The 23,662-nt window shown below is 38.8% G+C and overlaps 2 protein-coding genes and 1 long non-coding RNA gene across 14 annotated transcripts in view; 1 reads left to right on the top strand and 2 right to left on the bottom strand.

Moving 5' to 3' along the window:
- TMEM163 (transmembrane protein 163) overlaps nucleotides 1-525 on the bottom strand; it is a 92,630-nt gene extending 92,105 nt beyond the window's left edge. For both annotated transcript variants that reach the window (XM_064661569.1, XM_064661568.1), the window contains exon 1: nucleotides 369-525. In XM_064661569.1, the coding sequence (XP_064517639.1) occupies nucleotides 369-525 (157 nt within the window). The remainder of the gene's footprint in view (nucleotides 1-368) is intronic.
- Nucleotides 479-23,662, top strand: part of ACMSD (aminocarboxymuconate semialdehyde decarboxylase) — a 41,722-nt gene continuing 18,538 nt past the window's right edge. For 3 of the 11 annotated variants that reach the window (XM_064661560.1, XM_064661559.1, XM_064661563.1), the window contains exons 1-2: nucleotides 916-1,004; nucleotides 5,416-5,472. Coding sequence is in view for 4 of the 11 variants with exons in the window: in XM_064661554.1 (XP_064517624.1) it covers nucleotides 479-1,004 (526 nt within the window). In the remaining 7 variants the exon portion in view is untranslated. Of the gene's footprint in view, nucleotides 1,005-4,544; nucleotides 4,696-5,415; nucleotides 5,473-11,204; nucleotides 11,302-20,998; nucleotides 21,130-23,662 lie in introns of those variants that run through there. The other 8 variants (XR_010432022.1, XM_064661554.1, XM_064661555.1 and 5 more) reach the window with 6 other exon arrangements.
- On the bottom strand, nucleotides 20,987-23,483 carry LOC135417421 (uncharacterized). Its single transcript, XR_010432023.1, has 3 exons — nucleotides 23,271-23,483; nucleotides 23,102-23,157; nucleotides 20,987-21,120 (listed from the first exon to the last, which is right to left on the bottom strand). It is a non-coding gene; the product is annotated as an uncharacterized LOC135417421 (long non-coding RNA).

Genomic DNA, 23,662 nt, shown 5'->3' on the forward strand with positions numbered 1-23,662 from the left:
AAGCTGTCGCGGAGCGCTCGCACGGGAGCTAAAACGGGGAAAAGCTCCGAGGGCGGCGCGGGGGTGTGAAGTGAGTGCGGGAGCGGTGGGCGGCCGGGGGCGGTGGGGCAGGAGGAGAGCAGGGCTGGAGGGGGCAGCCCGGGGGGCTGGAGCCGGTGTGGGGCTGCCAGGGCTGAAGGGGAGGGGGCGGGCAGGGATGCTGTGCCGGAAAGAGGAGGGTGCGGGTCCAGGAGAGCGAGGCGAGAGGGTGTTGCAGGGAAGGTGTCGGCAGGGCTGTCGGGGTGGGTGTCAGGCTCCTCGGGACGGAGGGGAGGTGACGGCCGAGGGCAGCGCGCAGGGAGGTGGGTGATGGACGGACGGGCGCTCACCTCTGTCCTCCAGCCCCTCGCTGAACTGCCCGCTCTCCCCGATCCGTAGCTGCTCCTGCTGTTGTTGCTCCCGAGGGGGCACCGGCGGGCTGGCGCCGGGAGGCTGCACGATGGCGGGGTCCGGGGTGGTGTCCAGGGGGGCAGCGGACGGCTCCATCTCTTGCGGGGCGGCGGGAAGCGGCCGGCGGCTGTGGCAGCGGAGCGAGGAGAGAGCGGAGCATCCAGCCCGGGTGCGAGCCCGGGGGGAGGAGGAGACTCCGGCTCAGAGCATCAGGGAAGACGAGGGCAGGCAGCAAACAAACTCCGGTTGCTCCGCTCCCCGCGGCCGCCTCATCACTGCCCGCGCCGGCGGCGGAGAGGGGCAGGGGGGGAGCGGTGCCGCCTCCCGGCGCTGCCCGTCCCCTCCCCGCCCCAGGGAGCTCCTTCGGCGGCGGGAGCGGCTTGGGAAGAGCGGGAGACTCGTCAGCCTCCCCTCGCCATGGCAGGCTCTGCCGCCTCCTCCTCCTCCTCCCGAAGCCTTAGAGCGAAGAGCTGTCCAGGGACTGTCCAAACCCGGAGCCCTCCCGTCGCTCCCGCGGGCTGCGGATGCGGGCCCTGCGGAGCGAGGCTCCGTCCGCCTCGCCCTCCCTCACACAGGTAAAAACGCGGCACCTCTCAGAACCCCCAGCTCTGGCGCTCTGTGACACTTACAGTTGGTTTTACCAATATCAGCCTAAAACTGTCCTAGAATATACTGAAGCACGGAATTACAGCTGGAGACTTGCTGGCGTTCAGGGCTGCTCTCAGTTCGCTCACCTGCCTTTCCTAGGGCTACAGAAGAACATAGGGACAAAATTAAAACCTTAGGTGCACAGAAATGTTTTCTAAAAATGTAAAATTTTGCAGCTAAATCTGTGCCAGAGCTGCTCGTTTCTTCTCTGCTGGTTTCTAATGACTAGATAGAGAGGTGCAAATAAACAAAGCCTTCTTTGTGCTCGCACAGTCTCCCAGTTCATGCTTACTGGCATGCAGATAAATTGTGAAACTGCATCGTGTTTTGACTTGACCCTAGGAAACATCAGAAGACAACTGGGCATTGAAGCCCTGGTCCTTGGGTGATATGTAGGGATATAATCCCTATTTAAATTATATTAAGATCAGGCTGCCCATCTCTTTTGAGGAATTAGCAAATTTGGGGAATATAGAAAGGCCAGCTGGAAATTAATATTTATGCGAGCATAAAAGGGACGTGATTTATAAGTTGTCAGAATCTTGTTGATATCAGCCTTAAAAAAAGTTTTGTAGCAGTTTAGTAATACCTGTTTGGGAATAGTCAGTGCAACAGTACTACCAAAATGTCTTAGTTTTAAAAAATGCCTCTTAAAGCTGTATACTAACCTTCAAAACCTTTTCAGCTGTATTTTAAACCATTAATTATGTAAAAAAGTAAATGTAAGGAAATATTAAGGTGAGTCACATAGAATACTGGCTTAGAAACTAATAGGCATTCTGGCAACCTTGCGGAATTGAGATGGTTGTTGTGGTATGAGGGATTGGTGTTTCCTTTTTACTTAATCTTATGATTTCTTTGCATATAGTCTACCAAACCTACTATATGAAATGTTTTGGAGGTCTTCACACCTCTTGCCTAAATTTCACCTTCACCTTTAGCTATCCTACCCTGCTTTGTGATCCCAGAGCTCTTGCTCTTCTAGTTGGATGAGCATTAATATGAATATAAGCAATGCCAAAAGTATTTTTTTCCCTCAGGAAATGGATAGTAGATTACAAATTGCCTATTCAATGTTAATGTCAAAAGAGGTTCGTTCACACCTGCATAAGTTAACACAAATGAGTTCTTTTGAGGGAAGTGTTGCTCAGGGCGTTGGGCCGTTGGAAGGGGTTGGAAATTAGTAATTCCATAAAAAAAGACCATGATTTTTTAATGGGCTGTTTATTAAGCTCTGGTGACCGTGAACCTACAAAATACGAGAGCAGATGGATGATGCAAGTGCATGTGAGAGGTGAATGAAAAGTAGAAAATATTTACCTTTTGTTACTTACCACAAAAATAGATTGCCATACGTATCCGTGAAGTGAGAATCCTTAAATGAGTAGAACTAGTTTTTTAACCTGGTCAGAGACAAGGGACTGGAGACCAATCCCTTTTCAGGAACTGGCAGGATACAGAAACGTTTGGTGAGTCTGTTTGGGGAGACATCCTCCCATACACGTGCAGCCAGTATGAGCCATGAAGAGTCCCTTGAAATTGCTGCAACAGATATAATGCTCCCTAAAGCAATTATTGCAGGATCCTTCCTCTTTTAGGGAGATAAATCCATATCTAATCTCCATATCTGACCCATTCCAGTAAGAACTTTCTTATTCCTTGCATAAATGAAAAATTGACTAATGACTCTCATTGAATGTTGCTTCCTTTCTATAAGTTTCTCTAAGCTATTTTGATATTCTTATAACTTCCAGAAATCAACCCAAGAGGAAAGTGCCTGGAGATTCCTAATTCCATTTCTTTAAAGAGAGGTCAAAAGAGTAGGTTTCCAAATGATCAAGAGGAAAATAGAAACTATGAACACCAAAGCACAAGCTTTAAACTTTAATGTGTTTCTTTCTTTTTTTTTTTTTTTTTTGGTTGTCCTCAATTGCTGCTCTTACATAAAACTGTGTCTGGCAGTGACTGCAGCTGTCTCTATTTGTATAAATGCTATAGTGTTCAGGCTATAGCAAAGAATATGAGGCCTGCAAAGAGTCTTAGAGTTTTTTTTAAATGAGTCTCTTCAGTGCTTTCAAACATAGCCCCATGTGAGAAGGAAGATAGACTGTATTGAGCAAATACAAATTCAAAACATTAAGCAGATCCACAATGAAGGGCCTTTCAGGTCAGACCATTATCTATATAAACGAGAAGCAGAGAAACTGCCACACCATAGCAGCTGAAAGCTGGTTTCCAGCACTGCCTCTTACTCTCATGACACCTCTTTCACTCACACTCTGTTCCACTGGACAAAGAGGTAGGGCTGGGTTTTTAAAGACCTGCATCCTGTTTTCCAGCCCTCTCAGACTTCTTGTGTAGGAAACCTGTAGGCAGTCAATGAAGAGAAAAATACCTCGCTTTAATAGCTCTATTACTAAATTATTTTATTTCTTGGCCCCTCATACCTCCCTTTGTTGGATATGAATAATGAGAAGTCAAAATCAATTTTTAAAAGAAGAGCTATATCTCTGGATTTGATCTAACTGGACTAACATCATCCTGTGTTCTGTAGCTGCTACAAAATTAATACACACTTGCAAAACTTTGCTCCCAGCTGGAACTGCCCGTAAATTCCATAATATTTTGACTTTCAGAAAAAATTGATTCCAAATAGGATGGAAGTCTCATGCACCACAGCAATCAGCAACAACAGAAAAAACTTCTTTTATTTTTCTTCATCTGGATTGTCTGTGGTCTAGTTTTGCTGTTGTTATTTGTGGTGGGTTTTTTCTTTCTTTCTTTCCTTTCTTCCTCTCTTCCTTCCTCCTTTCCTCTCTCCCTTCCTTCCTCCCTCCCTTCTTTCCTTCCTTCCTTCCTCTCTTTCTTTCTCTCTCCTTTTCTCTGTTCCTTTTCTTTCCTCCCTTCCTTTCCCTCGCTTCACTTTTCTCTACTGAAAAAATGACAAATATCAATCACATTTGAATATCTGGTTTTCCTTTTCTTCTTAGGGCTACTGACTGGAATGTTTTCACTTGAATTGGCAGAACACAGTGGTGCACTCAAGGGCTCCTGAGAAGGAATTTTGCTTGATTCCATTGACATTAACTAGCCAGTGTTCCATATTGACCATCACCTTAAGTGCAGCACTTACATTGAGAGCACTCTTGCATATTTGGAAAGGGCTGGTCAGCTGCCCTCGTGATTACTTTTTAAGTTTAAAGGCACATGAGCAAGATGGTGTCATTCATCTTGGTTACATTTCATACAGACACAACATAAAACTGCCTTCTTTCGGCAACAAAATACTATATTTGTCACAGGCCTTGTATTGCAGTATCAGGGAATATTAGTAACTCAGGATGGTTTCTTGGTTTGGTCTATCAGACGTTTCATGGCTGACATTAAAAAAAAAATGCTCACTTTCTTACTTCATCAATATGCCTTTCATGCACTTACAGCAGGAGGTAATGGCATTCCCATTCAGTTCCACAGGAGGCACACTTCAAACAAACCCAGTACCGAACAGGCAGCCATGGGCTGGGAAAGGTCATCCCTCAGATCATCTTCAGTGTTACTGCTCTAGGACCAGGGTTTGAGACTGAGTTATCCTGATTTTCCTAGAGGCAACACCTTCCAGTAAGTGTTTATGGTGTTTAAACGCTCTGCTAGTTTGCAGTACAGCTCCCTCTTTGTGTCTGTCTCTGGATCAGACAATTCTTTGTCATTTAGACACATGTCCTACTCTAATGAATAGATTAAATATGACTCTTTAGTGATGAAAACCTCTAGATTCTCTATTTCACAGCCTGTTTCCATGAACCTATTTGTTTCTTTTAATAGTCCCTCAGCCATCTTGTGCAAGGTTGCCTGCCATAGTTTTCTTCTACAAACACAAATTAGGCTACATGTTATAGGATGTTTTTTTCCTTTTTGTTTGTTTGTTTGTTTACTTGATGGCATATAGGCAGATACATATTTTTCTGTTGTTTGTAGCTTATGTGTAGCCCCACAGCATGTTCAGTGGTCAACAGGATGAAAATACCAGGTTCTTTTAACTTAGTCTAGATAATTCTCAGCCCAATATTAGTTACCCTATTTTTTTTAATTTAAAATAAAAAATAATGTTGATGTTAGTGCAACAAAACTACATTAATTTTTAAACTGCAGAGCATGCTTAAATTATTATCCAATGTATGTAGGTCGTTTAGTGGTTTTCTCTTGCACTGGGTTAAATAGAGTTTAAATTGAAATCATCTCTCTTCTTGGCATTTTTAGACTGAATATTAACTTGGGTCAAAAATAATCAGGATGTTATTTTGAAAGAAGAGTATGATAATTCAGTATCTTTTCCTTCAGGCTATGAAGAAGTGCCTATAATATGATTCTCAGAGAATAGAGCATGAGGTGACCTTGGTAAGTAATTGATAACACCTCACATAAGCACCTACTTTTCCTGTGTACAATGTTGTTGCAGGATCATATTTACAAAAAATGCCGCAGCTAGCAAGAGCCACAAGCATGGATACATTCCATTGTGGCAACAAAGGAGGAATAAAAACATAGAATGCAAAATATGTCATATTAAATTGAGCAGAAGATCTTGAAAAAGGTTCTTCACAGTGAGCATTTCCCAACTATTTTAAAAGCTGTTCTTAATTCAAGACAAATTTGCTATGTAAATATGGGAAACCACAAAAACTAAGCTTATTATTTTGTTCAGAGAAAAATTATGCAGTCATTCAAGACTACATGTCTCTATTCCAAACAATGTTATTTCTTTATATCACTGAAGACATTTCGTTTCCAGATTTTATATGACTGAGTAAAACTGACTTATTCGACAGTGGGTTTATTTCATTGTTAATATTCACAAGCATTGAAGAGGAATGGAAGGGAACATTAATTTTAAAGAGGCAGCTACCTGTTACTTAAGTAATAATCTTCCTCTTTTTTACTTTTTATTCCTGCTTCCCATGTTATGTGGAGAGATCTTTCTTCTCCAAGTGTGACTCTAATGGATGACATGAATTTAAGCAGCTGAGATTTCATTTGTGCATCAAAGAAAAGAAAAAAAGCTAGGAAATTTCTAGGAAGCAAAAGTCAATATAATTTTGTAAAAAACTTATCCAATTACTTATAATTACTTGTTAATTCCTATCCAAAAGCATCTTAACAACTAAATACTTCCAATGTATGTGCATAACTTCATGTTTTCTCACATCAATTTTCAAAACACAATTTTCCATTAGGTTTATATGATTAAACACTAATTAAAGTGAACTACAGAAATCAAAAACCATTCTTTTTATCCCATACAGATTGGGTCACTCTTCCCCTTGCCAAGCCAATGCCCATTTCTCCTCATGCACCTGTCTGCTGAGAACTTGTCCTGTCGTGTCAGACCTAGGGTTCGTTAAAAAGGCTGCTTGAAAATGTAGATGTACATTTGTTTCCTAGTCAGGTTTGACTCCTGCATTCATGAAATATTTATAGTTTATAAATTTAACCTTATGCATTAAAAAAAAAAAATCAAGAGTCATAATCAGTACCTTGAAGGTAATGTAGGGATTTAATGAGAAAAGAGACCAGCTGCTTTTACCTATGGGATTTGTCTGTGTCAGAAAAGAGATGCAACAGGTTAGGTTTTAGAGGGAGTAACACTCAACTCACATCTATTTTTTTCTTCCCATATTTTAAACTCTAATTTCTGATTAGGGTTATTGTCTTGTTCCTTGGCACTTAGTGTCATCTGCAAAAGAATATTTTTTTTATCTTGTTGTCTTTTTATCTTTATGAAAAGGTACTGAGTATTTGAGGAAATCACCTTTCTACTAATCTATAGCAATAATATTTATGTTGCTTCTGCTCTGATGTTAAGTAAGTACTCCCCAGCTCACTTTTTCTGGAAGTCGTCTGATAAACTCTGTGATATAATAACATTTATGTGTTGTTTTGAATAGCTAATCCACATTGTTTTGTGAATTGGAAAAGAGTTTTACCCTTTTCTTATGTCAAATGAATTGTAGCTGAGTGTTTACCTCTGATGATCACAGGAAGTGTTTGGAAAAAGACTGATAACCACTGCCAAAATGAATATTTTGTAAAGCATGTTCTTCATAACTAGGAAACTATACACATTTCAAAGTGTGCCAGTTTGGGGAGCTTTTTTACATCTTCTCAAGCAGATGTTTGACACTTTAAATCAAACTCTTCTAAGTTCTGATGGCCATCAGATTTCTAGTACCCAGTGGAATCTGTTACCCACCTAATGTTCTTTGTCTGATTGATTTTGTTGGGAGGAAATAGAATTAGTTTCCTGAGTTGTGGCATACAATCTGTGTTTGAATACTTCATTTCAATGGGAGATGCTGTGAGTAATATATTTAAATTCTTCAGATAATAATTTTTTGGAAGAAGCAAAAATAATGTCAACAACATATAGAAGAGTTCTAATGAATTTCTGCATTCTTTATTCTCATAATTGTTTCTCATCCTCTTAGACAGGGAATCACATCATTCATGTCATTCTTCTTGTAAGAAATGGGAACCATTTTTTTATGGAATTCAAAGCCAAAAGTTTCTCCTGTATTGCAGCCAGGCCTTTCTCTGCATGTACAGCAGTAGCAAAAGCAACAGATCTCTTTAAATATTGACATTTGTCTATCCATAGTGAATGCTGTCTGATCTGGATTTATAGAAAAATGGATAGGATGGTTGGTTAATAACCCCATTAAAACATTTACATTACATTAGCAGTGATAGAATTGAGCATGGCTACTAGCTTTTGCTAATTTTACAAGGAAAAGGAGCATAAGAAATTGGGAAAAAATATTCTTTGTAGAATGAAGAGTATTAAGCCCACTTCAAACTTCAATTGTTTTTAAATTTGAATTTTACTGGTTGCTTAAAAAGACATGCATAGGTGAAATTCGAAATGTCAGTAAAATTTTGAACCTCTGCTGCAATAAAATTGTCCTGTAACCAAAAAGGAAGATGGAGATGTCAGTCATATAATTTAATTGGACTATGATAAAATTCAATTTCTGCTTCTTTCAAATTCTGTCTCAAGCTTTCAATGATACCTAAAGTCATCAGGGGCAGGCAGTCATGTAGTAATGCAGACAGCTCCTTCTCCATCATCAAGCCTACACATATTTTCAGTATCAAGGTGCAGGGATGCTTCAATAGTCCCAGAAATTTCACTTAATTTTCACATCCTTCTATTAGAAAATCTGTATTTTAAGATTTTTTATTTTATTGGTAAGGTTTATATACTTGGATTAATTTTTGCTTTATCCACTGACTATCACAGCTGTCACTGGACTGTACAAGTTGGGTATATTTATACTTATAAATTTAGTCAAACTGAGACTATATCTATAAATAGAAGTAATATGTTTTATTAAGCCAATATTCCAATTAATATGCTCAGAAGGTGTAGTTAGGTACACAGTCTTCATGACTTCAGGAAGGGTTTGTATGTCCAAAAGGGCCTGTTTCCTTCCCTTCCTTCTTTAATTAAAAACCTATCCACAGACTTTGTGTTATCTTTGTACCAAAGTGTCTTCATTTAATATGTCTGGGGTTTGCCACATTTAGGATCTTCGTATATAATTTGTTAGCAGGAGATGCATCACAAAATGACTTTTCAGGCTGAGTCAACAAGAGCCATATTGGGATCAGTCAGGTTTTTTTTTGGTTTGGGTTTATTTTTCTTTTTTTTTAGGGGGGGTTTGTGTGTCACAAGGAAAATAATTTTGTTCCTATAACATTTGAAATTCAAATAATGAGGAAAAAAAGTAAGAGCACTCCACTTTGGTTTTTATTTTAGATGCCAGAATCCCCTCAGTTTCACTGTAGTAGGTTCTGTAATCCTTTGAGACTCAACTCTTGGAGCAGCCAAACACACTTCTTCCATCAGGCAATACTTGGAAGAGCTTATTAGTGCTTGGGTGTAGTTGTTATTTAGTATAAAGTAGACCTGGCCTTTTGCTTCTTGTTTCTTAACTTACACTTCCCCAACTTTGCTCTGGATAGCACTATCTTGGCTCATTTTTTTGAGAAAGTGATAATTCAGGTCTAAGAGCAGGTTAATTCAGCAATAAAGGGCAAGTGCTGTGTTTTTATGAAGGTAAAATCCTGATGACTTACCCCTCTTGGATTGTTCCTTCCTTGTTCATTTTAGAAGGACAGTTAATGGAGTATATTACTTATCTGATGCCAATAGTCTCTCTGGGCCCCTTATTCTACTCCAAAATCTTTTTATGACAAGCCTATTTCCTTTATCTTATATAACTTTAATTTTTGGTCACTTTTTTTCCTATTTTATCTACAGATATAGGAAAGTGACCTCATAGTTTTGAAGACTAAGATCATTAATTCTGAAACTCTCAGTAGTTACTGGTTGTTTTTGCTGATGTATCACTAAAGTTCTTCGAATTGACTCCTTTATCAATTTGTGTAATTCTATTGACCAAAAAATTCAATCTCTAAATGAAATTTAATTAGGAAAGAAAGTCAAGAGCATGCCAATTGAGTTATAGTTCTGCTCAAAACTTAATTCAGTATTAAAACTCTTAAGTGGTTGCAACACTACCTAGATTCATATTGCACAGGTTGTCCAAACAGACTTGTTGCATCTAGACTTGTTGATTTTCCCACTAGATGGCATTATGCATTAACTGCAAGTTAATTGCACATGCTAAAGATCCAAAAAATAAGAAATTATCTATTGTGCTCTTAGACTATGTAAGAGTGAAAGAACTGTGGCTTAAAAATCACTTGGCTTACTTCTACCTAACAGCATCCCAGTCCATCCTTAATGCCTCAAATATGGATTTACTCAGAGCAATAAAGGAAGTCAACCATGGCAACAAATACCTGATCATGTGTGCAATATGCTTTTTAGAATAAAAACTCGACCAACCTTTTCTGCATTTAGCATTTTAAGAGTGACTTAAATGCTGCAAATTGCTTCCTTTATGGCTGCATGGCTTCAGCTGAAGTGATAGGAAGTGTCCAAGGTAAAGCTGCAGTGTTGAAGGTTGCTTTTAAATAAAGAGCCCCACGTGAGCATATTTTTATTTAGTAGCTAATTCAGGATAAAGTATCAGAATATTTTATCTAATATAATAACATCTAACTGTAAGAGGAAGGATTAACCAGTTCAGTTAGCCTGGGCCCATAATAGAAAAGCACCCCAGGCCAAGGAATAACAAATATTAGCTTAGTGTTAAATAGCTCTTAAATCCTTATGGTGTTGTAACACATAATACAAAAGTTAAACTTGTCCTTAAGGTTGTTTCTGAATTGGGTTTTTGTGAGGAGTACAAACCAATGCCACTTGTAAGGACTTACCAAAAGGTTGCCAAAATTCAGGCTGTTCATGTTTTCTATTTAAAACTTTATTTTATTTATGCTACCCCTGATCTTTAATGAACTATAACTTTAATTGCCCTATGCAGTGCATGGCTGTAGGTGGTACAATACATGATTCTTTGATATAGAAGTGTTTGTGGTTTGTATTTGCCTTTGATGGTTAATGTGATTCAACTGTTTTGTAACACTTTTATAAAAAAATATTACATGAAATATGACATGATACCTGCCTTCAACCACAATACTATCAAGCTTTTTGGAAGCCTAGGTCTGTAGAGTGAACATCAGGTAATGTCTGTCACCTCCTGTCACACTGATATGAAACCATTTACTTATTTCAACCACCTCAGACTCCTGCTCTGCTCCTGTGAGATATTGCATTTACCACGTGGCTTTGCTCTTCCCCATTTTTTTGCTATGACCAGAGGGAGACACCCCCAACTAGGGATAGGGGTGTCTGTGTTTGGAATTACAGTAGCATCCTGCAATAGTATCTGGGCTTCTGCTTGGTGACCAACAGCCAGACTGTGAAGGAAAGAGCAGGCAGGAGCAAATACCTGGCAACCATCTCAACAGGGGATCCTGTTTCATTCCTGGCAGCACAGGTCTCCATAAACTCATGATTCCACAGGACCTAACTATAGGCATCCAGACACTGATGTCTGAACATTATTATTTCTGGTTCCCAAAGGGCAAAATCTGCTTACAGTGTAGGTGGGTTTTATGTTAGGGAAAAAAATTCAAACATCGAAGCTCAGCAAACCAATAAAGGAGTTACATTTGAAGCCTCTATGGGAACATAGCACGGGGTCCATCTTGCTGTGATTGCCTTTGCTGTTCCCTGGCCATTTCCCTGGCAAGCAGGTGAGTGTCTGAAACAGGCAGTACACGCCAAGTATAGCAATACAGGTGAGAATGAAACAGATCCTGAAATTTTGACTGAACTACAGAAAATCATCTAAACCTGACTAATTCAGGAAGTCATTTAACTATATTTCAGTTAGACTGTTGAAGCACCTGCAAACTGCAAGTATGGACTGAGATATAGTTCCACTGAATTAGAGCAACTGCTTTCCCTTTGTTGCTTGAGATGAAAAGATGGAATGTAAACTTTATTTGGTTAGTAATATTAGAAATTAATTAAAAATAATTGTTGTTAATTGTATTATTGGCTAATTTTAATAAACACATATATTTAATTAATGGGATCCAAAACTTGAGAGCTTCACAAATGGTATGTAATCTTGTTACTACTTAACAGATTTCATGCGAAAAAAGGTAGTGACAAGAATTTCCTTTATTATTTGGTAAGTGGTGAACATTCACTGAAAATCAACAACCAAACCCTAGTATTTGAAGTGTGTGCTCTACATTGTGATCCTAATGGTTGTGCTCCAAGCCCCCAGGAGATTTTAATACACCCAGTTGTTTAAGAACATACAGCAGAGATGAGCAAGAGTGTTAGAAAAATGGATATTTGGAGCAGGTATTTCCTTTCTGTTCCTGAAAAGGCTGTGCTACTAGAGACAAAGGAATTTTAAAATACCCATCCAGCAACCACTGATTTATATCAACACGTACATTCATTACAAACCCACACCACTTAGCAGCAGCTCAACCCAGTTCTGCTTTGACATTGCAGAGTCAGCCACAAGAGCAGACGGCGTGAGCCTGCGTCACTTCCCACAGGCAAAATCCATTGGGATCGATAGGGAATAAGTGCTCTGTGTGTACATTGCAATCACTGTTTGGTGCTCTACTTAATGCACTACAAACTGCAACCTGTAGTATCCACAGTGAGCTGCACAAACATTATCAGCAAATTTATGGTTTATAATGCAGATCTCTTTTTGAGGCACCGTGGGCCAGCAGACACAGTCCAAAAGTGGCACTCCTGCATTTCATTACTGAATCCTGGGAAAGGTTTAGCTCTAATTCCTCATTTAATTTGGTCTGATTTTTTTCAGTGGCTCAAAACTACTTTTTGAATCACTGCTTGTTTGCTCTCTTCTGAAACAACTGGTTTTCCTGGTGACTTCAATGGACTTTCTGTTGGGTTCAAAATGATTAACTATAACAGAGCTCTTCTAAAACATCTGAAATTTTTTTTAGATTGTTAAAAAGTTTACAAGAAATATTAGGTGGGGGTGAGTGGCATTGTCCTGAAGGGGAAAATAGATCTGATTTAGGAAGAGGCTTTGTTTATGAGCTTCACACTCAGAAGTGAACACAGATGTTTCAATGTATCTGCAGTACAGTCCTGGCTGTAGTCGTGACCAAGAAAGTGTAAATTTCTTGATCTTTTTTGGCAAATAAAAGAAAAAAAAATCAAATTAGTAAAGCACACTTAAACATAGCCAGGAAGCCATGGGTCTTTTTTTAGTACTTGTGAAAACGATTGTTCATCCTTGGAGGATGTTGTTAAATTCCAAATGTCGGAATAAAAAAAGAAAAAGACTGTACCTGCCTTTTCCTGAGAAGAAAGCTAAGTATAGTGGTTGAGGAAAGAATTCAAGTTGCAGTGTTAGTTCTACATACAGCAGCAGTTGCACTGGATGAAGTCTTTTTGTCTGGATTTTGTATGGCACAAATTGTAAATCAAAGTGCACCTTACAGGCTTCTCAAAGAAAAGAGGTTTGGTTTTTTAAATGGGTAGCACAATTGTGTGGCTGTGACCACAGTACGAATTTACTGCAACATTTTTGAAAATACATGCTTTAAGACTAACTTGGTGAGGCTAGGGCATGTGGAACCAAAATGACTCCTCAGTCGAGTCCCTGAGTTACAGTGTGAGTCTTGAAACCATTCTTTCTGTGCTCTCTTTGTGTGCATATAGTTGCTAGTGGACCCAGCTGCATGTAAATTTGAGCAGGACTGAGGTGAACACTCAGGTGCAAATGCAGCAGTTGGCACTTGCTCAACTTAGTAGTGCTACCAAATCTAGTACTCCCAATGCGTTTTAGAGTTAAGCATGAATTTAAATATTTATTAGCAAACATGAATCAACATGTTTCCATTTAGAATGGAACCTTCCCCAGGAATGGCAAACTGAAGGTGTCTTATTGGGGAAACAAATTTTCTTAGAAGCCATGGTAAAAATGTTTATGAGTAGCTATCTAGAGGAGAAGAGCCAGTGCAGCAGGTGATTTTCTTTCCTGTTCCACTTGTGGAAGTTACAAGCTAAAATAGAATGGTCAGAGCTGGGTGGCTGAATTCAGTCTGGTGTAAGTCCACCAAATGCATTGAGTAGAAAACTCAGTGATGGATTTGGTTTTAATAGTTATTTGTAAGAATAACAAGGATTTACAAAACTTTTCCTGTAGCTGAAGCATTATTTCCAGAGAGGTTCTGTGCTATTAGTACACAACCTTTTGTTGCTTGGCATGGCTGATTTTCTGAAGTAATCCCAGTCCTAGCCACTGTCATGCTGGGGCTTGAAATAAGTGGGCACAGCAGCCATGTATGTAACTATGCTTATTTACCTGTTATGTAAATGTCTTACTGCATATTTCTAAATTATTTTTTGGTCAAGAGTGGATTGAAATTCATAAAGTGTTTCTTAAGATTACTAATTTGATTTTGTATTTTGAAATGGAGTTTTCTTTTGGAGACTGTTATTTTTTATTCCCAATAACTTTACAAAGTTATTAGACTTATAGTGTTTAAAAAAAAATATTCATTTGTTGAGATGAGCTGAAAGCTACTTCTGTTAAGGACAGGGCACAACTTTTAGACTCAAGGTCAGTGATAGATGGGATATTAGGAAAAATTTCTTCACTGAAAGGCTTGGCAAGCATTGGCACAGGCTGCCCAGAGCAGTGGTAGAGTCACCATCCCTGGAGGGATTTAAAAGAAAGGTAGATGTGGCACTTGGGGACATGATTTAGTGGTGGGCTTGAGAGTGTTACTTTACCAGTTATACTCAATGACCTTATAGATCCTTTCCAACCAAAATGAACCTGTGATTCTATTACTTTATAATCCCATTGTATATATTCACATAACAAAATCTAAGTGTTTGTCACTTTAGCTGGAGAGCAAAGAAATGATCAGATAATTTGCAAAGAAAATAATTCCTAATTTTGTTGTCTGGTTAACACTTTTTAGTAACAATTTTGCAGTTTGAATATTATTTCTCAATCAAATTGGAAACTTGTTTTAGCTAGTAATATTTATTTTTGTGTTAAACATATCAAGTTATCTTAGTACAATGAGCTGCTAATAGGATGTTCTATAAACCTTTACTGAATTTGGACTCACTGATCTTAGAGGTCTTTTCCAGCACTAATGATTTTAGGAATATCAGTTCTGACCCCGTGGAGCAGTTCTGTAGCCTCTTGTGTGCTACAGAAATGTAGTGCAACCTGTAGCATGACCTTCTGGTTCAACTGTAAAATCACTTTTGACGAAGCAGCGCAGCAGTACTTCCAGCAGTATTCCTATTAGATTTATTTGCCTGAAGTAATAATAACCAACATATAATTCTCATTAGTACCAGTCTTCACTCAGGGACACCAATGGGAAAGTATGAGTATCAGGACTATCTCCTTTTAATCCACCAGAAACAGATTTTTTTTTTTCCAACTGACAGCATTTTCTGTGAGATGTTTGCATTAAGGTGGTAATCATTGGGCTTTGATTGCTTATATGACTTTTGTAGAAGTAGTGGCATGAGGGAAAACTTTAATATTTGGATCTTTCTTAATTCCTTAATTTGAACTGTATTCTCAATCTGGTCCATAATTTTAATATCTTGTGGATTTCAAAGAAATAATGTTGAAGTATAAATCCTATAATGGAATTATTGTATGTGGAAAGATAAGAATCGTGGAACCTAAAGACAGAAAAATGTTTGTAGCTGAACTCAGCAAGTGAAAGTAGGCTCCAGAAATCCCCTGTGGAGGCACTCCTCTGCCAAGCTCCCTCCTCCAGATGAATGAATTTCAGCACTAAATCTGAAACATTTACATTGTAAACATCATCATGATTGGAAAGGTCTTCACCTTGGCACTCGCTGTGGTAATCTACAGGTACCAGTATTTCTGCCTCCCAGAAGTTCAGTCAATGGATCATCAGCCTAAAGCCAAGGCTCAGCAGTGCCCAGCACTTACTGGGAGCCAGAGGGTCATCTCAGTCCCTTGCAGACCTCTTTGGCAAAAGGGATTCACAGCTGCTTAGAAATGACAGAACATAAAACTCTGTGCACAAGTAGACCTTGAAAAAAAAGGAGGACCCAGGAAAAAGCCACTTCATTAGCACTGTCCTTGTAGCTGAGAGAAGCCATAAACACACTTGTGCAGAGTTCTAGAGGAAGGTGCAGGAATTTGTTGAAGCAGCTGAAAAAATTCAGATGCTCTGGGTCTTTCTGTTGCTTCCTTGGCTTCTTTTCTGAAGCAGTAAAGACTTTGAGAAGAGCATTCTTACCCCCAAAATTCAGGTGCTCCCAAAGAGTGGCACAGAGAGGCCTCTTCAAGGAGAGGAAAGTGGGGATTTGACCATCTAGCAAGCAGGAAAAAAGTTGTTAAGACATTTGGACTAGCCTTCTAAATAATTGAAACCATTTCAGATGTTACTACGGGGTATTAACTAGAAAATTAAGACTTTTTGACATCAGTATCTGTAAGCTTCATTCCATCTGTCCTTTTTGGCCCATGTTTTTGCTGCTGTTATCTATCTGGTTGCTCCCACTGCACAGGAGTGACACTTGGCCTGAAACATGCTCAAATAGAGTATTTTTTATTTGTTTGTGTCTACACATGGGAAAAAAATTAAAGTTTTATTTTTCTCATACTCATATTTTAGAAAATATCTATTTAATTAACATTTTTGATGGAACAATTCTATGCAAGATAAATGCATGGCAATTGTAAATTGCAAATTTGCAATTGTAGTGTACTAAGAAAATAATTATGCTATTTGAAAGATAGCCATATGTTTTTCTTTAGACTTAGGATGCTAGTTGAATTTCAACAATATAATATTTTCTAGAAACCCGAAAATAAATGAGGATTTATTGGAGCTTAACTGAGGCAGCAGAGAACACAGTAATGGTCAGGAATTTGGCAGAGGACTTTCTATTTGCTTTCACCACTGTGTGATTCATCAGAACCCTTGCTAGGCTGGAGTCACAGAGCAGGGCAGAGCTGCCAAAGGCGTCAGCAAGCTTGGACACCTTCACACTATCAATTTTAGTGACACCACTGGGGAGGCTGGGGCAGCTCTAAGAGGAGACCACATGGTGAGCAGCATCACCCTGAGCTTGTGCAACCATGAAGCTTCACTATGTAAAGTTAATAGCTTAGATCTTGGAAGCATCAGAGATGCATCAGCACAGTGTCATTTGAGCATCAGCACAGTGTCACCTGCATCAGCTCAGTGTCATCTTTGCTAAAAACCCCAACTTCTCTGCAAGGCTAAACTGACTCAAGACACAGAGCAGCATCAGCTTCTACAGTTGTTTCTGCAAAGGGTTTTTAGTAACAAAATGAATAATCTCCATGTCTTAAGTGTTTAATGATGAGTACACCTGCACTGCTGCCACCTTGAGCTGATTTAGCTGGCTCTAAGATCGGAGCTATGTGTCCCTTTTCTATTGCACAGTATAAATGTGTATAAATGAAACACTGACATTGCAATCCAGCTGGCCATCCAAGCCATCAGGACCTTCAGCAGTCACACTGGAGTGTTTGGTACATGGCATTTAAGAATAGGAAATCACAATGCCACCCACTGCCTGGGATGCGCCTTCGTTAAGGACTTTACTGGTGTACCTGTAGCTGGACATCCTCCTGGTGTAGCTTTGCTGGGTAAACTAATGTATTCCTGTCAAAAATAGTACCCACTGTACAGCACTTGAGAGCTATGTATGGAAAGTGCTACATGGGAACTGCAAAACCTTATTCCTCATTGTTACTATTCCCTGCAGGACTGAAACCATACTACTTCCACTGAAGTCTGTGTTCTTTGCATCCCAGAAGAGGACTAAGTTCTGTGATCAGGCTAATTTAATAGGAGAGGTTTAATTATTTGATACCACACAAAAAATAGAATTACTGACTTTTACATCCTTTCCAAATCTGACATTTCCAAGCAGGTCTGTAATGGCAGTCTCAGAGGACCTGTGCAGTCCCCAGCACAGCCAAAGGATAACCTGTTGCTAAGCAACCAATATAAGTGTGCTGCTCAACATTTATTTCATTTGGAAAGGAACATGTTCGTTAAGTACTTCATCTTAGCTACCAAGCACAAAGAGTTTTCCATTTGTTTTTCTGGAGCTGTTCAGGTGTGTAAAATAGTCAGCTTGCACAAACAAATGTGCAATTCAAAGAACAGATGCTAGAGAAGAACATGCAAAACAGAAGGTAGGAAAAACTGGCACAAGTATTTTAGTCTTTTCTAACATCAGTGTCCTGAATTTGCCTCTTTGTGTCTGTGTTCATCCCACTTGAAAATGGGCTGCCTTGGTATGTGGCAGAGCTGTCTGCAGAGCTCAACAATGTTTGTTGGTGCACCCTTTTTTGAAGATGTCATGGTTTTCCCACTGACATGAGGAAAACCATGCACTACGTTTTTTGACGCTTTTACCCTGATAAACAAAGGCCAGAACTGGATCCCGACTTTCCAGCCTGAATGCTCCAAATCTCAGATTCTGTACTTGTTTCAGAAAAGCAACTAAATAGGTTGGAAAAGAGCCCTTAATGTTCTACAACTAACACCATTTTCACTTTATTGCTTGTCTCTATAGTGAAATAAAACTCTATAGATGTGCTAGATTTGTGTCTGTGTATCTGAAATCAGCCTTGGCCTGAATAGTTTCTAGCTAAATTGGCCTGAAGGAGTTGTTAATCATGTTTCCCAGTCTAAAACTGTGCAAATAGGCATCATATAACACACACACACAGATATGGGAAATTGCTCAAATTCAAGCATGCAGTTTGGTTTCTAATGGCCATAATAAATGCATGTTTTATTGCAAGTGACCTTAATGACACATATGCCCTGCAGAAGTGTACTGAGCCTGGGGGGTATGCCAACTTAATGTATGTCCCATCCTAGTGTATGGAGGCTGCTTTTGGCTAAGAAGAAGTCTTTATGCATTCTACTTCTCCTGAGTAGATGTAGCAAGTATATTTATTGACTGATTTTTTTTCTCTTGACTAGCTCTGTGGTCTCATCCAAATTCTCTCAATGTAAAGTATTTGTGGGCAGCCCAAGGATGGGTGAAGTTCATGTCTTACAGGGGCCCACAAATGGTAAAATACAGCTTTCTATGGCCCCAGACATCGTGCATGTAAAAGTTTTCATCTGATCACAACCTCCTGCCTGACATATAGCCCAGTGAATTCAAGCTCAGCTCTGTCTGTGTAAGGCCACCTGACGCAGCTCCACGTTCTCCTGGCTACTGCCAGCAATTCCTGCTCCTCTGTCTCACACCCCAGAAATGCACAACCAGGTGGAGACAGACAGCAGGGACTGTGCTAAAAGCCATTGTGGTGTTCAGCATAAAGATTGAAAGGCAGAAGTCACTCACTGTGATCAGGCAGGTTGTCCAAAACATCAGTGAAGGTGTTCTGTTTTCCACACTGTTGCACTCAGAATAGGTTGGGTGCTTGTGTAGCTGAAGATGGTTTTGTTCGTAGCCACTGAAGGTCTTCCTGTTGCAGATCCAATGGATCGTGTTGGATATAGACAAATGTCTTACCATCCCTTGAATCAAGTGAAATGGAAACAAATTTGCCTTCAACTGCTATGGTTTCCAAATGCTGTATTTTGCTAAATGAAATGCAGTGTGGGAGTACTACACTGTTTGCAAGCTGAGCTGTGTCTTGGGAGCAGTAAATAACAACTACATCTTTCTTTAGAACTAAGGAAAACTACACACAGTGTTGGAGAAATGCAGCTGAGCTCTGCATGGCATCCTGCAGCTAAGGTGACTTAAGAAACATAGTGTCTTACACTATTCAGATGCACAAAGCTCTTCCTGCCCCTCTCCTTCACTAGTACATCTGTTTTTATGCTTAAATAGGGAATTGTCTTTCAGACATCTCTTTATTGAAGGACTCACCTTAGCTGTCTGCCTCACGTCTGTGGATTCATGATGCAGAGTCCCCACAGCTGAATCAATACTTCTTTCTTATGTCTGGTGTAGTACATGCAGGAACATTGCTTGTCAACAGGCTGACACTGTAGTGCCACATCACAGAGCAGAGCTGTCACATTTGGGAGCAGGAGAGCAAATTTGCTGCTTAACCTGGCAGCCTGGTCATGAAGACATTGATTTTGATTTTGAGATGGAAGTAATTGCTATTTTCAACCTCAGGGATTTGATCTGTTAAAGTAAATTTTTGGCTGACTTGCTTTATTTAGGAAATACTCTCTCAAAGCTGCTGCTTCCCATCTCTTTTGAACACTCAGTCATTCCTGCTGCAGAACCCATCCAACCAACCCCATCGCAAGAAGTTGATTTGAAGAATAACTCCAAGAAATTTACCTGACCAAATCAAAAGCAGATTTGCTTAATGTGTGAACAAGTAGGGAAATACAAGAGTCCATTTTTTTTTAATCAAACCCAAACAAAATAGTGAAGTCAGAAAACAGATGAAACAAAATGTGCCACTTGTTTTTCACGTTTCTTTATGTGAAGTTGCAAGATTCACAAGAGCATTTAGTTTTGGGAAAAAAACCAGCATTTTTCACCAAAAAAAAAAAAATTAATCAGGAAATGGTTATCCAGCTTTCACAAGAGGTCACTGTGTGAGTAGAATACATTGAAATAAAACTCTAAAGGAAGTAAAACAACAGAGAAAAACACAGCACAAATAAAGGGCAAGGGTATCTCGAGGAAAGAAGTGTAATTCTAAATTGAGTAAAGAGCAAAAGAGGAGATGTAGTTTCACAGAAAATCTGAGATAGCTGCAGTTAACTTAGGAAACAGAAACTGCTATGTTTGCTATGTATATGTATTGCTGTATATTGAGCCAGCTTGAAAGGCTGTGAGCGACGTTATGCAGGAGCTTGTGTAAATATCCTACAAGAACCAATAATGAGAAGGGGGAAATAAAGTGCAGAGCAGAGATTTGTCTACAATTCAATATTTCTGTGGGGGTTTTCTTACATAGCTTTAAAGAAAATGCAAGGGGAGAAAAAAGAGAGTACATGGGGAGGTGTGACTGTCTATCCCAGGGTTATATTACATATTCTCTACATTATATGTTCTCTACAGTTTCAGATCTGAGAGGCAGAAAAGAGGAAATTCAAGTCAGCATGCTTAATACACCTATTCTAACTCGATTTTATTGAGTGATTTTCAACCACAAATTTTCATTTTAGCTTCTGTGTAAAATAAATCCCTTCATAGTGCCAATATAAACATGTATTTTCCCTTTGCCCTCAGTCAGCTGTAGTTTGTGCATTAACAGGGACTTTCTGCTAGAAGCCTTTGTTCTTTTGGAGAGCCACTCCTCTGGGATTTAGGCCTCCTGGTTGGCCACTGGACCAAGCCTTCCTGGTAAGGCAGCAGGTGGATCTGGACAGCAGCCAAAGTTAATAACCTGTGAACCAGGGACAGGAAGGACAGTAGCATTCACACAGAAAACATTATCATTCAAGGAGTGCTTCTCCTGTGATACTTCCAAAATGAAAATTGATATTCATAGCCACATTCTACCTAAGGAATGGCCTGACCTGAAAAAGGTAAAAAGAGTTTAGATATTCAATGCCTTATGTGATCAGCAACCATTTCTACCCATGTGGTTTTTGAAAGAAAAATGAATGATGTGGTTAACATCTCTAGGTTTTTGTATAATTTGATTTTTTTCAGTTGTAAAATATTTGTATGCACTACTTTGCAAAGTAAGAGTCTCAGTAAGAAAGGGATGTCATACTGGGCTCTGTTCCCCACTCTTTATTTAGTCTGAAGCAATTCTTACCATTTTCCTTGGGTTTTTTGACCTAAAATTGTCAAATAATGAGGTGTAAATTCCACTGTCTTGATAAAAATGGAGATGTTCTGTTCCCAAACAGTATTCATGTTTGTTTTAAATTAAAAAAATAAGCAAATATTAGGCAAGATTAATGTTAACTAAGACAAAAATCATTCACATCTTATACCCCCAGGCATGAAAGTCATTAACTTCAGTAGGAGTGGGGTCACTCTAAGTGCAGTTAATTGATGATGATGATATCTGTTATTTTTTCAGTTACTGGAAGGAAGTAGCATATTGTTTTTAAAATACAAAATCTCAGTTGTAAGAACGCTGAAGCTATGTCAATTTGTCTTAATTTTGAATCTTTGCATATTATTATTATTTGTATTGTTGTTGTTATTATTATTCAGTGACATAAATTTATTCTTGTCAGTCATATTTTCATGATCCCATGAAATGTATTTAGGAACGGAGAGTGTCACTTATGTTTTAAAGTGTATCTATTAGCTCTGTGTTTCTGTGATTTTAATCATGACAGTCCAGCATCAGCCAATATTAGACAGAGAACAGCTAGAAAATGTTAACAGCATATTAGAAAAAAAAATTATGAGAAAATCTGGCATTAAAAACATACATAGAATTGCTTCCTCATCAGGGGTAAAAAATAACACCATTATACACAAAACTTCCTGGAAAGGAATGTTTGTTTCCATGTCTATCTAGGAAGGTGTTTATAAATATCTATTTGAACCTCCTGTTTGTAATACTAAGAGCTCCTGACGTAAAACACATAAACACTTGATAATGCAGGTGGGAGGACAGACCCTTTCTAGAACAATTATGTCTGTTTTAAATGGACAGGAGTTTAAATAGACTGACTGCAAGACAGATTACTCTTGATTGTTTCAGATTTTGTTGTCTTTGTGCAATAATCTTATAAAAACACCTATAAAATGCCTTTATTCTGATTTTATATGATTTTTAAAGGATTTTTTATTTTTTTTTCTGTATATACTTTAAATGGGCAACAAATTCACTGGGATAAAATGACCCCAAGAATCCCTTGATGTTCCAAGATGTACATCAAGAATTCACTCATGGTAGACACTGTAGGCCAGTGTTGCATTTCTTAAAACACAGATAAAGAAGCAAATACCAAATTTTTAAAAGGTGATTTCCATCTGCTAGTTTTTGTTCCTCTGTTCTGAGCCACTCAATGGTTTATTAATGGGTCCAGAGCAGAAAACACCTCCCAGAATTCCCTGGAGTCTTCTGAAAATTCAAGCCATTAACACAGATCTCTACATCTCATGCATGGAAAACCAAAGAAGTCTCCTGACATGCACACATTTACTTAGTGCTGAACTTCTCTTTCTTGTTTCCAGCTTTATAAATACTGAACCTTCATCGTAGAAAATTCAATTGTCAAGATACATATTGAACATCTTAGGAACCCAACATAAGTACAAAAATTTGTATAAAAAATTAAGTAAGGACTGTCAATGCACTCAGCCAGTAACTGCAGGGAAGAAAGAAGAAAACAAGTTCAAAAACAGAGCAGTGAATTTCTTTATTGCCTTTGTGCTCCTTCAGCACCTTTAAGGTACTCGTTTTCTGCACAGCTTGTAACTGGAATTAGCACAGTTTAAGTTAAATTTCCCCCAAGTTTCAATATTTTTATATATAACCTTATAATTAAATAAAATATGCATAGCTAAACATAGCTAAATAAAACTTACATAGCCTCAGTCTGTAGAATCTCTGACTGGCTGAAGTCAGGCTTGGCTCTGCACACCTGCACTAGGAAAGTTCACAGTGGCATTAAGTAATGATTTAGTATCACAGGAAATTCAGCACTATATCCAAATTGTTTACATTTCAGTGAAAGAAATGCCTGCTTTTACTTACTTTCCTTTTAAATGTTTCTTTATGGAAAAAATAGGAATTCTGAGCATTGTTTCCAGTCTGATATTTGAAAATTTCATTTCTCATCTAAATTCATGAAAGTAAGAGGAAATCAGCTTCATATATAGGTTTTGCTCTTTTGCATGACCAATTTTGAATCTCTCTGGAAGAATCAATGAGCATCTAAGCTTCTCCTCTTTAGCTACTCTTGGCTGTTTAAATATTAATAGACAAGAGTCTGACCTTCAGTCCTGCTGCTGAATCATGGAAGCTGAAAAGTGGAATCGATGCATCTCTGTGCTAATGATTAACTGATCACAGATTGCAAAGTAGTCAGCTCAATTCTCATACTGCCAAATATTTAATTTAATTTTTTTCTCTGTTAAAATCATTCC

This window comes from Pseudopipra pipra, chromosome 7, assembly GCF_036250125.1.
Source record: "Pseudopipra pipra isolate bDixPip1 chromosome 7, bDixPip1.hap1, whole genome shotgun sequence".
NCBI classification, from domain to species: Eukaryota; Metazoa; Chordata; class Aves; order Passeriformes; family Pipridae; genus Pseudopipra; species Pseudopipra pipra.